Source organism: Fusarium coffeatum (genome assembly GCF_003316985.1).
Source record: "Fusarium coffeatum strain FIESC_28 chromosome Unknown BRIP53273_contig_24, whole genome shotgun sequence".
NCBI lineage: Eukaryota > Fungi > Ascomycota > Sordariomycetes > Hypocreales > Nectriaceae > Fusarium > Fusarium coffeatum.
This window is the reverse complement of record NW_022157821.1, coordinates 23,475-37,274: the sequence shown is the minus strand read 5'-3', so window position 1 is coordinate 37,274 and position 13,800 is coordinate 23,475. Positions and strand designations below refer to the sequence as shown.

At 48.8% G+C, this 13,800-nt stretch overlaps 4 protein-coding genes across 4 annotated transcripts; 3 read left to right on the top strand and 1 right to left on the bottom strand.

Moving 5' to 3' along the window:
• Window positions 1–900: 900 nt before the first annotated feature.
• Window positions 901–3,068, top strand: FIESC28_00840 (uncharacterized protein; the record flags this gene model as incomplete). Its single annotated transcript, XM_031154991.1, has 3 exons — window positions 901–1,250; window positions 1,305–2,885; window positions 3,023–3,068. The coding sequence occupies 3 exons, from the start codon at window positions 901–903 to the stop codon at window positions 3,066–3,068; spliced, it is 1,977 nt and encodes a 658-aa protein (XP_031020931.1).
• Window positions 3,069–3,576: 508 nt separating this feature from the next.
• Window positions 3,577–11,111, top strand: FIESC28_00839 (uncharacterized protein; the record flags this gene model as incomplete). Its single annotated transcript, XM_031154990.1, has 4 exons — window positions 3,577–8,943; window positions 8,989–9,270; window positions 9,317–9,732; window positions 9,779–11,111. 4 exons carry the CDS (start codon window positions 3,577–3,579, stop codon window positions 11,109–11,111), a joined length of 7,398 nt encoding a protein of 2,465 aa, XP_031020930.1.
• A 1,160-nt stretch (window positions 11,112–12,271) lies between these two features.
• Window positions 12,272–12,665, top strand: FIESC28_00838 (uncharacterized protein; the record flags this gene model as incomplete). The annotated part of the gene is made up of 3 exons (XM_031154989.1): window positions 12,272–12,437; window positions 12,484–12,569; window positions 12,618–12,665. The coding sequence occupies 3 exons, from the start codon at window positions 12,272–12,274 to the stop codon at window positions 12,663–12,665; spliced, it is 300 nt and encodes a 99-aa protein (XP_031020929.1).
• A 400-nt stretch (window positions 12,666–13,065) lies between these two features.
• Window positions 13,066–13,782, bottom strand: FIESC28_00837 (uncharacterized protein; the record flags this gene model as incomplete). Its single annotated transcript, XM_031154988.1, has 1 exon — window positions 13,066–13,782. One exon carries the CDS (start codon window positions 13,780–13,782, stop codon window positions 13,066–13,068), a length of 717 nt encoding a protein of 238 aa, XP_031020928.1.
• Between the last annotated feature and the right edge of the window lie 18 nt (window positions 13,783–13,800).

Below are 13,800 nucleotides of genomic sequence, written 5' to 3'. Positions count from 1 at the left end.
GATCATGAAGCAAGTGGTTCCGTCGCATTACCTTTCTAGGGATAGATCGTATCGTTCAGTTGCCGGTTAGCCGTTAGATCCCCATCTAAACACAATAGGTTGCGGGTCTGGATTACTCAAAAGGTAAGGTTAAAAGTTAAAGAGTAGTTTACAGGAAGAGATTTTACAGTGTCTCGGCACAGATGAGGCCTGTTCTACGGTACTTTGTGCCAAGAGTCAATTGTCGATGAGCAGTGACATCCTGTTATCTCCAGAAATTGGCATGCTTGGAATGACCAGATCTTAGATATCAACAGTCGTTTACTCACCGGGGCTTGGGCAAAGGTTAGACAGGACAATATGCAAAGCAGGGATGTTCGATCAGGCCATTGACGATGAGATTTCGGGCGACATCCGGGTCTGGAAGTGTGCAGGGAACGGGGCTTCATCCAAAGCCACTTTCCCTTTGCACACTTTTGTTCCTTGTCTAGACCAACCAACAGATTTGAAATCGAACCACCGAGGATTAGAATGGATCTAGAGTTTCGCCACGGATATGACGGCCCTACTGTGTCAATCCTTTTAGTTCTCAGGGACCTGGGTGATAAGCATGTGTCTACCGAGACGGGGTTGGATATAAACCCTGGGCTTGCATCTGATCATTCTGATTGCTACTAGTACACATCTTGTCTTCTTTTCTCCCCCGACACTTTATTCTGTTATTGAAGTCACGTAAAGATGAGGTGTGGTACTGGTCTGTTCATACCAGGAGCTCTGCTCTTAGCATTGTCGACACTACCCTCCCCTGTATCAGCCACTGAGCTTTTACAAGGCTATGGTAGAAATGACTACCCCCTGCCCTGTGCACAGGCTTGTACATGGGCCATGCCCACCACGTTGGATTGCCCAGAGTACGCCAGGATGTCCACCGAAGAGCGTGCTGCAGCTTATCCGTCTGCGGCATGTTTCGGTAATGACACTTCCTACTTGACCTCAATTGCTTGGTGCATCTCTTCTTACTGCTCGAAGACCACCAAGGCGTACAAGGTTGAGTACTTCTGGGGAGCCAAGATGATCTATCAGGCCGAAAGTATCAAGTATTCTTATGCTGAAGCTTTAGCAGAGGTGGACTCCAAGAAGCCCCCCAAGCCTATGTCCCCGGAAGCAACGGTGCTCAATCGAACCATTTCTATCGATGGTGCAACGTATGAAAGCTACTTGAACTCCGTCAAGGGCTATATAGACCTTGGGAAGATCGAATCCAGGTATTCGTAAGTTGACAATTATTCTCTGCATTGTTGCTGCTGATAACTAACCTCGCAAAGTCTACTTGCCTTTATATCCTGCGTCGCAATCCCCATCGGCTTCTCTTTATTCCGCTTCCTAACCATCCCCAAATCCGTTCGAAGCAAGTTCTACGCATACATCATTGATCCTCCAGCATGGGGCAGAAGGCATGCTGTTCCCACCTTGGGACTCGGCATTGTTCCTACTCGAGGGCAAGTTCTCTTTATTCTCTATGTTATCGCCATCAACGCCCTAGCTACCTTTGATGGCTACCCTCGCTATACCCCCAATGCATATTTCCCAGACCGTCGGTATGAGCTTATGCGTCACATCGGCAATCGCGCTGGTATTATCGCCTTTGCAAACGTCCCTATCATCGTGCTTTATGCTGGGAGGAATAGCCTGCTTCTTCGGTTGACAAACTGGTCTTACTCCACATTCATTCTTCTACATCGCTGGGTGGCGATGGTTTGTGTAGTCCAAGTCATTCTACATTCTCTCATGTGGCTTCAGATCATGGTCGAGGCTCATTCCCATGCTGAGGTCGTCAAGGTCCTTTACTGGCAATGGGGTATTGTTGGAACACTTGCCTTCTCCTTGTTGCTACCTTTCTCTATACTACCCTTCCGTCGAGCTATGTATGAGATATTCCTCATTCTGCACATTGTGTTTGCAGTCATTGCGTTGGTAGGATCTTGGTATCATATCTGGTACCTATTCGAAGACACAAGCGGGTTCGAGCTTTGGCTCATTATCGCAATAGCTATTTGGGGTTATGAAAGGGTCCTGCGTATCGTTCGCTTTTCAAGAAATGGGATCAAAAAGGCCTACGTCACACGAGTTGATGACAAGTACCTGCGTATCGACATTCCCGATGTGGATGCGGATGGACATTGCTTTGTCTATTTTCCTACCCTCTCTTGGCGGGTGTGGGAAAACCATCCTTTCTCTATTGTCAATTGCACAAGGAATTATACGAAGAAAGAAGCTACAGTGTCGAGCTCAAGTTCCCAGGCTGAGAATGACGTTAAGAATACTGTCAACTCCAATCAGACCTCACTGTCTAAAGAGCTTGGAGCTGTGGCAGTCAAAAACTCCAGTAACCTGGGGGAGAACAGTGTCGCACGGTCAGGCATCACATTATTCGTCTCTATCGAACGTGGTCTTACCTCTAAGCTACCCAAGAAAGCCGATACAGGCATCCCGTTGTCGATCCTTGTTGAGTCTTCCTATGGTCATGAAGATCCCACCCGCTTCCAACCAACCACCGAATACCCCAACACGCTCTGTATCGCAGGCGGCGTCGGCGTCACCGCAGTCTTACCAGCTCTTCAAAGCTCCTTATCTATCTATGCACGATCATGTGGCACAAGCAAGCTCTATTGGGGCATCAAAAACCGCAATCTAGTCGATGCAGTGAAAGGTATGATCGTCAGCCAAGAGAATTATCGCGAGGAGCAAGGTGACGGCCGCGCGTCGGATTGGGGTCACTTTGAGGCACACGTAACAATCGGGTCCCGTATGGATATCAAGCAGGTATTGGCGACGGAATTGGAAAATGCCGAGGGCGGCACAACAGTCATTGTTTGTGGTCCACTGCAGATGTGTGACGACGCTAGGTATGTATGTGCTGGTCTTGCACGACATGGAGCTGTAGTTCGATATGTGGAGGAGTCCTTCTCTTGGTAGATAGTCATGAAGTTACGGGTCTTTTTTTCATGCGCCTCCCATTTCAGCTACTGTCGTTTGGGTAAAGTTCTGAATCAGAAGAACGGGCCGCCTTTGCCAAGTTCCCAATGTAAGATTATAGTGCCCTCGATGCTCCCCCTCACCACCTATGTAACACGGCATATAGATAAAAAGGCCTGTGCCGCAGGCTAATATCTCACCCGATGTGCCTTATACGCAAAAGGGCTGGAAAACGGAGGGGAAAGGTCCCCAAGTACGACAAAGATAGAATTGGGGGCCACAATAGCCTCATTGTGCCGCCTGGAAACTTAGCCATTTGAAGAATGGTGTATCATCCTGCATATAGTGAACGACAGAGTGCAACCTCATTATCAATTACAAAGGTTGAGCCAACAGATCTGCCTGCTTTCGCATGGGGGCCAATTGCAATATTCGTTTTGGGTAGTTTGATCCATCACAGCTGAAGGTGCGCGACTTCCCGAAATGGTGCTACCTGGCGCCTGCAGGCAGTGCCTCAAAGGCAGGGACGGGTATATCCAGATCGTACCTTTCTATTGAGAAGCCCACGAACAGTCCTGCCAAGTCTTTGTTTGAACCATACAAATTTGACACGCAACAACAATGATCAACGATATTGGTAACGAGTCCAACCATCACAACGACTATGCTGCCAGAAACGGCACGCATACCAACGGCAATGGTGTGCACACCAGCCAAAGCACAACTAGTGATGGCCATTCCAACTCACCTTCGGCTGAGCCCATCGCCATTTGCGGCATGTCAGTCCGTCTTCCAGGCGGCCTTCATACACCACAAGAGCTTTGGAAATTCTTAGTCGACAAAGGCGATGCTCGAGGACCAGTCCCTAAGTCAAGATACAATGCCTCCGCGTACTATTCCGAAACCATGAAGCCAGGAACGGTCAAGACCGAGTATGGCTATTTCCTTAATGAGAGTATCGACATAGCCAGCGTCGACACCTCCTTCTTCACCATGCGCAAGGCTGAAGTTGAACGTGCCGATCCGCAGCAGCGCCAAATGCTAGAGGTTGCTAGAGAGTGTCTTGAGGATGCGGGCGAATACGACTGGAAGGGAAGACCAATTGGCTGCTTTATGGGCAGTTTTGGAGAGGATTGGGTCGAGATGTTTGCCAAAGAGGCTCAGCAGTATGGTCTTTACCGAGTTATGGGCTACGGTGATTTCATGCTGTCTAATCGAGTCTCTTATGAGCTAGATCTTATGGGTCCAAGCCAAGTCGTCCGTACTGGATGCTCAGCAGCTTTAGTTGCGCTCCACGAGGCATGTCTTGCGTTGTCGCGAGGGGACTGTGAAGGTGCCATTGTCGGCGGCGCTAACCTCATAATGGCGCCTGGCATGACAGTCGCGATGACTGAGCAGGGTGTTCTGTCACCTGACGGCTCGTGCAAAACATTCTCTGCTGATGCCAATGGGTACGCCCGAGGAGAAGCAATATCTGCCGTTTTTGTCAAGCCTCTTAGTGCTGCCATCCGCGATGGAAATCCCATTCGAGCCGTTATCCGATCAACAGCTTCGAACAGTGACGGCAGAGGTACGGCGGGTGGTATTCAGGTGCCGAATGACGTGGCGCAGGAGGCTTTGATCAGAAGGGCATACAAGACAGCGGGCATTAGCGACTTTTCACAGACAGCCTTCGTCGAGTGCCATGGAACAGGAACCGCTATCGGAGACCCCATCGAGACAAAGGCCGTTGGGCGCGTATTTGGTCCTTCTGGAGGCGTGTACATTGGCTCTGTCAAGCCCAATCTCGGTCACTCTGAAGGTGCTTCAGGTCTTACGTCACTGATCAAAGCGGTCCTGGCTCTCGAAAATCGCACTATCCCTCCAAACATCAAGTTCAACAACCCAAATCCTGATATCCCTTGGTACTCAAGCAGCCTGTCTGTTCCGACAGAGCCTGTGCCATGGCCAGCGACCAAGCATGAGCGCATTAGCGTCAACTCGTTTGGAATCGGCGGTACCAACGCTCATGTCATTCTCGACTCGGCCGACAGCTTCAAATTAAATCCTCCTGCGAAGCGCGACATCACCTCACCCCGACTACTGGTGTTTTCGGCGAACGCGGCCGATTCCTTGCAGAGGATGATAATCAATTACCAAGAATATGCCGAGAAGAATCCGGAGAGAGTGAATGATCTCGCTTTTACTTTAGGACATAAGCGCGAGCATTTGCCACACAGAGCTTTTGCTGTGGCCAGTCCTCTTGGCTCTCTCACAATCTCCCCACTCAGCAAGGCCGGAAACAAGCCCAACATTGTCATGGTCTTTACTGGCCAAGGAGCCCAATGGCCTCAAATGGGCAGAGCCTTGATCCATAGCTCCGACTTTCCCATCTTCAGACAGACCATCGAAGCCTTGGATTCACATCTTCAGTTTTTAAAAGACGCCCCCCAATGGACTATTATGGACGAGCTTCAAAAGTCACCCAAAGACAGTAGACTCGGTTCGGCCGAACTGTCGCAACCCCTCTGCACAGCATTACAAATTGCTTTGGTAGACACCCTCGATTCAATTGGTGTACGGCCTGAAGGTGTGGTAGGCCATTCCAGTGGTGAGGTCGCGGGTGCTTACGCTGCTGGGGCAATCACTGCAAGGGAAGCTATTATAATCGCCTTTTACCGTGGTCTTGTCACGAAACGCCAGACAAAGCCTGGATCTATGGCTGCAATTGGTATGGGTGCTGAAGATGTTGAACAGTATTTACAATCGGGAGTTGTTATTGCCTGCGAGAATTCCCCGAAGAGCATCACAATTGCCGGCGACACCGATGCGGTAGAGGCGACGGTCGATGTAGTAAAGGCGTCGAGGCCAGGTGTTTTGGCACGACTTCTTCAAGTCGATATGGCATATCACTCTCATCATATGAAAGAGATTGGGGGTGACTATCATAGTCTGATGGAAGACAAAATATCACCCAAGAAGCCCACCAAGGTGTTTCTCAGCAGTGTCACTGGTCAATCGCTCACCGATGCCTCTGACTTTGGTCCACACTATTGGCAGAGGAACATGGAGTCCAGAGTGCTCTTCAGCCCTGCCGTCTCAGCGATCATCAAGCAACAAAACATCAAGAACCCAGTGTTCCTGGAGATTGGGCCCCACCCCGCCCTGGCCGGTCCTCTGCGACAGATTCAGAGCAAGCACTCCACTTCATCGCCCTATTTCTCTGTTCTGACTCGCAATCAGAATGATGAACAATGCTTCCTCACATCTGTTGGCACTCTCTTTACCCTCAACGCTCGTGTCGATTTGACCAAGGCCATTCCCAAGGGTAGTGTGTTGCCGGACCTACCAAGATACCCGTGGAATCATTCCGAACGACACTGGTATGAGTCGAGGCTGACTAAAGAATGGCGAGAGCGCGAGTTTAAATATCACGATCTACTTGGTATTCGTGTCCCGGAAAGCACCGACTCAAATGTCCTTTTCCGTAACTTGTTCCACCTTAACAATGTGCCATGGATTCGAGATCACATGGTAGGAGAGGATATCATCTTCCCATTTGCTGGTTATGCTGGTATGATTGGTGAAGCCGTACGACAGCTGACCCACGTCAATGAAGCGTTCAAAATGCGAGCCGTCAGAGTTAGCACAGCTTTGGTCCTCGCTGAGGGCAAGCCTGTTGAGATGATGACAACCCTCCGTCGAAAGCAGTTGACTGACTCCCTTGACAGTGACTGGTGGGAGTTTACAATTACTTCATATAACGGTGCATGTTGGACCAAGCATTGTTCTGGTGAAGCGACGTCTCATAGCGAGAGCAGTGGGGATACAGCTGATCGGGAACAATTCCTACGCAAAGTCGATACTAGTCGTTGTTACGAATCTATGGCCAGGTCAGGTTTACGATTTGGACCAGAGTTTCAACGACTCAACGACATTCGAGCCGATACCCTTGATCAAAGGGCACAGTCAAAGGCAATTGGGAGGTCTGGGGACGATATCAACTATCACCTTCATCCGACAATTATTGATTCTTCCCTGCAGCTTCTTAGTGTAGCTGTTTCGCGAGGATTCGCCGAACGATTTGACAAAACCATGGTTCCTACCAACATTGATGAGATGTGCATTTATCGCGCTGCCACCGGAGACTTTGACGTCCGAGCGGACGCGTCTTATACTGCTACTGGATCTGTTCTTGGTGGGGGCCACATTGTCGACTCTCAAGGCCAGCTTGTCCTTCAAAGCCAAGGTATCAGGCTTACTACTGTTGGAGAACAAAGTGGAGGGGGGTCTGATGAGCCGACCGCACGATCCGAGTGGGCTCCTCACATTGACTTTCTGGACACAGAGAGCCTCATCAAACCTTCCATTGATCATGGACAGCATATGCCGGATCTTACAGCCTTGTACCAAATGTGCATGGTGCATAGCAAGCGCAAGCTCGCAAATCTCGACACCACCATTGAGCACATGCACAAATACCAAGCATGGATCGAGCGGCAGATTCAAATTGAGGGTTTAGAATCTCTAGAATGTCTTGCCGACAAAGAGATTGAGTCAAGGATTGGCGACTTGTTGTCAAAGCTAAACCAGTCGTCGGGCAAAGATGCTGCTATCGCCATTGAGAAGGTGTTTGCCAACGCTTCCAACATCTTTACCGGCGAGAAAGAGGCTCTTGACGTCCTTTTATCCGACCAGACCTTGAGCAAGCTCTATACTTTTATGGATCAATGCGACGAGTCGGAGTTTGTCAAACATCTTACTCACAGCAAGCCCAATCTAAGAGTTCTGGAAATTGGTGGTGGAACCGGCGGCTCAACTGCTCAACAGTTGAAGTACCTAACACCGCCAGGGAAGGTGTTTTACTCGAACTACACATTCACGGATATTTCATCTGGCTTCTTCGTAAATGCTAAGGAGCGGTTCAAGAACTACCCAAACATGGAATTTGCGACGTTGGATATCAGTCGAGACCCCTTCGAGCAGGGTTTCGACGGTCGAGAATATGACCTTATCCTGGCTACCAACGTCATTCATGCAACCCGGTCACTCAACGAAACATTGAGAAACGTACGCAAGCTTCTAAGTCGTGATGGAAGATTCGTACTCCATGAGTTGACACCAACTTCAAAATGGATCAATTACATCTTTGGCACACTAGCAGGATGGTGGTATGGTGAGGAGGATGGCCGATCGCAAGAGCCATACATCAGCAGAGATCGATGGGCGGAGGAGTTACAGGCTGCTGGCTTCAAGGCTCCAGATGCAGCAGTTCTAGACTCAGCGGACCCGCATCAACTGAATGCCATGATCATCTCCAGACCAGCTATTGAAACGTCTCTGGATATAAACGTGGAGCTCTGGACCCTTTCAAGCGCGGAGAGTGAGGTTGAAAGGAAACTGCGCCAAAGCTTAGAGCAGAGAGGATATACCATCTATCGAAGAGGAATATTCGACAGCGCCACACCTACCGGACACAGCATCATCGCGTTGTTGGATGAAGACGAACCATTCTTTGAGAACATGACCGAGGAAAAGCTTGATTCTTTCAAGTCCTTGACAACCAACCTTGGAAACAGTGGTCTCCTTTGGGTTACACATCTCTCCCAAATACAGTGCTCGGATCCTGGGTTCGGACAGGTGCTGGGTGCAGCCCGGGCTCTTCGTTCTGAAATGCTCCTCAATTTCGGCATCTGTGAAGTCGACAACATGGTGGAGTCATGCGACAAGATCATAGACGTTTTCGAGAGATTCCAACAGCAGCAAGAGGACGAGACTCTGAAACCTGACTACGAATATGCTATTGTGGACAATACCGTTCATGTCAGCCGCATACATCCCTTTTCCGCCCAGGAGAGTCTCTTAATTCCTGACCAAGACGAACCAGTGGCGCTGCGGACGAGCAAACCTGGTAGATTGGACGCTTTGCATTGGGCCAGTTACCAAACGCCCGCACTAGAAGGGGACGACGTTGAAGTTCAGGTCCAAGCTGCAGGTCTAAACTTCAAGGTACGTGATTCATACTTGGAATTTTCATTTCTAACTAGTTCCTAGGACATTCTCTGTGCCATGGGTATCGTTGAAGGTGACAATGGCTTCGGTCTCGAAGGTGCTGGCATTGTTAATCGCATCGGGCCCAATGTCAAGGGACTCCAGCCCGGAGATCGTGTTCTTTTCATCGCACACGATTCCTTTGCTACTCATGTTGCCATGTCCGAGAATCTTTGCGAGAAGATCCCTGATGATCTCTCATTCGAAGATGCAGCAACCATACCTTGTGTGTTTGCCACGTCATACTACTCAATTTTTAACATGGGAAACCTCAAGAAAGGACAGGTGGGTGCACTAGATTCTCTGGTAAATATTGCGCTGACAATTATAGTCTATACTGATTCACAGTGCCTGTGGTGGTGTTGGCATCGCTACTATCCAGTTGGGCCAGATGGCAGGCGCAAAGATCTATGCCACTGTTAGCAGTGAGGAAAAGATCAGGTATCTCGCAGACAACTTTGGTCTTGATCGGTCTCGCATATTTAACTCTCGCAACGAGTCGTTTGTCGACGACCTCATGAATAATACTAACGGCGAAGGTGTTGATTTGGCGCTCAATTCACTCTCTGGGGAGCTTCTACATGCGACCTGGAAGTGTATCGCGCCATTTGGTAGGATGCTCGAAATTGGTAAGCGAGATTTGATCGGGTCTGGCAAACTTGATATGAGCGTATTTTTGGACAACCGCACCTACGCGTGTATCGACCTTGATCAGCTTTGTATCAAGCGAAAGAAGATTGCAAAAGAGTAAGTGATGGCAAAGTCACTATCCCCACATAACTGACATTTTAAGGCTACTGAGAGATATTATCAGCCTTTACAAAGAAGGTCACATCAGCCCAATCAGACCTATTAAAGTTTATCGCCCGCAGGATATACTTGATAGTTTCAGATACATGCAGCAGGGCGTTCATCTTGGCAAGATTGTGGTCTCTATGAACACGGAATCTGGTCCGCGCCTGGACGCCAAACTCCGAAAGCAACCTATACGTCTCGATAGCTCAGGTGCCTACCTTCTTGTTGGTGGACTCGGAGGCTTGGGACGATCAATCTCGCGATGGTTGGTTCAGCGAGGAGCCCGTAATCTGATTTATCTTTCCCGTAGCGCAGGGACTAGCGTACGTCATACAGATCTACAGCAAGAACTCGAAAGTCTTGGATGCACAGTTAGCTTTGTCCAAGGAAGCATCACCAGCGTTGGTGATGTGAACACGGCGATCGCTAGGGCCAACGGGAGTCTCAAGGGAGTGTTGCAGATGTCTATGGTCCTTGCCGACCAGGGCTTCCCGAGAATGACAATAGATGAGTGGAACACCGCCGTCGACCCAAAGGTCAAGGGAACGTGGAATCTTCACAATGCCACGCTCAAGGCCAAAGCAGACCTTGACTTTTTTATCCTCTTCAGCTCTCTATCTGGCGTGGTGGGACAGCCTGGACAAGTTAACTATGCCGGGGCCAATACCTTTCTTGACGCCTTTGCCAATTACCGAAGGGGCTTGGGTTTGCCAGCCTGCTCAATCGATATCGGGGCAGTGGAAGAGGTCGGGTATCTGGCTGAAAATCAGTCCATCATGCAAAAGCTGCGAGTCACCGGTTTCAATGGCAGTGTATCAGAACACGAGTTTCTCGATGCATTGGAGGCGGCGATGGCCAAGACTTCAGACAACTTCTGTCTTGGCTTTCGTCCTGAGGTGTCACTCAGTGACCCAGCCAACCGTTCTCTCTGGAAGAAAGACGTTCGCATGGCAGTCTATCACAATAACGGAGGAGTCACTAAAGCTTCGACGGGTTCAACCAATGACGAGCTTAAATCATTCATTACAAAAGCCAAGCAAGATCCCACCATCCTCAAACAGCCCGAATCGTCTCGCTTGCTTGCGCAGGAGATTGGAAAGAAGGTATTTGGTCTCCTGCTAAAACCTGTTGAGGACCTGCAAACATCCTCATCTCTGTCAGAGTTGGGCATGGATTCTCTGGTAGCGATCGAGGTCCGGCAATGGTGGAAAACCGTTTTCCAATTCGACATTAGTGTACTTGAGATGATGGCTATGGGAAGTCTTGATATGCTGGGAGAGCATGCTACTAGGGGCCTGTTCCAAGTTTTAGGAGGGAAGCAGGCTAATTGATTGGGTATTGATGGTTCTTTTGAAGAATTTTACAGGATAGTGAGAGTACTTTCAGGTTTTTTTTGGATGCTGGGCCCTTGATCAATCTTAAGTTCAAACGTATTCATTGGGACTGAACCTGGCTCACTCCTTATCTCTTGGCGCTTATCGCATGAATGTTCGCGGGTGAACGTTTACGATCTCAATTTTAAAACACCAAAGTCTGGGCATCGCGATCTCCAGCTCCATCGTGAATCAAGCATTATAGACCCGATATCAGATCATCAAGCGGAGTTATCAGCGGATGATTCGCAACGATACCCGTAAGGAGATTTCCTTGATTCCGGAGCCTTAATCCATGATCGGCGATAAGCGACGTGTTGAAAATCATGTTATAGAGTAGAGTTTCCTTGTATGGAAGGCTTACTCCGCCGTCTATAGAAGCCACTTACATCTTATCTATATGATGAATTGTTATATCTGGGGTTTCAACAGGTAACAAAGGTATCTGCAGGTACGGTATGAGAATTAATAGGTGCAGAGACATGCAGAGACAACAAATCGGATGTTCAGGGGGACAAGAACGAGGCTCAATGGTCAGCTCTCATTTCGATCGTCCACCGAGAGAATACAAGCGAGTCACCTTTTCAGCGAATCAGTATGCTCACGGTAGCATTCCGTCAACAATGACATCGGCCGAGCAGTAGCATTTCCAAATTAGCTCTTAACAAGTCCACTATTCAGACGAAACTTGAGAACTTGGTGTGATGATTTCGGCACTCGGTTGTTCCTTTCAGCGATACCTCCGACGAATCAGCCAATCAAAAGCCCCAATTAGTTGCGATCGTCGAAACATGTTAATGCGTTGGCATCCCTGTCCAGCTGGCGTACCTCGCCGCTGCAACGCTACAACAGGTTTCGAGGCTCCATTTAAGTCGTGATATAGACCGGGATGCAGACGTTAAACGTCAACGGCTTTAACATGATTTCGGTCATTGGAAACAGGCCATTGAACAATGACGACAAGAATGCCATCATCTTAGTAGATTTAAGATTTCTATAGCTCATGATTTGTATAAATATGGAGATGCTATGACTGGAATTCACTTTTTGAATCTCCATCCTCATTCCATCAAGCCCAATTCAATCAATCACCTTTCAATCCACTCACTCTATTCATTATGAAGTTCTCACTCGCTGCCGTCACCCTTCTGGGCGCTGTTGTCTCTGCCCTTCCCGCCAACGAGAAGCGACAGACTCCTTATGTTCCTTGCACTGGCCTTTACGGCTCTGCTCAGTGCTGTGCTACCGACGTTCTCGGTCTTGCCAACCTCGACTGCGGTGGTCGTAAGTATTGGAGTCACTGTCACCAAGATTAATCTAACATAAATAGCCCCTTCTACTCCCAGCAACGCCACCGAATTCAGCGCTGTCTGCTCCGCCATTGGCCAGCGAGCTCGCTGCTGTGTTCTCCCCATCGTAAGTCTACCTTATTCAGTTTATGATCACAGTATCTGACATCTCCAGCTTGACCAAGGAATTCTCTGCAACACTCCCGCTGGTGTCCAGGACTAAGGTGTTATGGTGATGACCTTTTAATAATGCGAATACGAGGTTGATGGATTGGTTAATGTAAATCGGGCTATGGATTGGTTGGAATATTAATTTTACCGAATATATATTTGAATCAACCTTTTTATCTACTTTCTCCCTCTGAACTGCTCTTCGTCCATGTGTCTTGACATGCAGGTACTTAAGCTACCTCTCCCGAGAAAGGATGCCGTAACGATCGTACCCGTTCCAATGTTTCACCCCACTCCGGAGACGTTGAGCCGGGTACAACATAACGGTCTTGGCTCATTAACTCCGGAAATTACGCCCATGCGTTCTCTAGCGGTCAGATCGATCGATCTTATTTCCAGATCTACGCATAAGCCCAGTGAAACAACTCATAGAACCAATATCAGTTATGCTACTATAGTTTGGAGCTCTTGTTTTGGTGTTCCCTATTCTCCACATGGATAATCTCAGAATCAGCAACCTTATCATCGCCAGCCCAAATCTTCACAAGCCCTTCACCCTTTCCAAACACAGGATCACGGTCTGGCTTGGGTACCTTCCAAGACTTTCCATAATCACCACCACTCTTGACAAAGTCCCACTCTCCGCCATTATACGCTCCCATCATGCAAAATCCCGATAACTCAACCTCCTTCAACGCCTTCTGCGGATCATCAGCTTCAATCCCGTGTCCAACACCAGGTGACATAAGCTTGAACTCTGCCTCAGGCTTAGTATTGTGCGTCTTGTGCGCTACACCCGCTGGAATGATGAACACGTCTCCAGCTTCAGCTTCAAGTAAAACACCGCCTTTCTCCCAAGCTGAGCCGTATGTGCTTTCTTGAAGATCGTCTGATGTATCGGCGACACCAAAGCGGATAGTCGCTGTGCCTGAAAGGACTGCCATGCACTCGTGAGCCTCTGAGTGGAAATGCGATGATTGCGTGGAGCCGTATCGAAAGATCCATTCGACGTTCCATCCATTCTTGGTGAATGTCTGCCAGACTTCTGCTGGATCGCATTGCGTGTTGTTACGGGTTTTGGCTAAGACATTCTTATAGTGCAGAAGCGGTCTTGGTGAGTTTGGGATGAGGTCGGTTGGAGGGAGATGATATTCCTGAACTTGATACATGTTGATTTGGGATTGCTT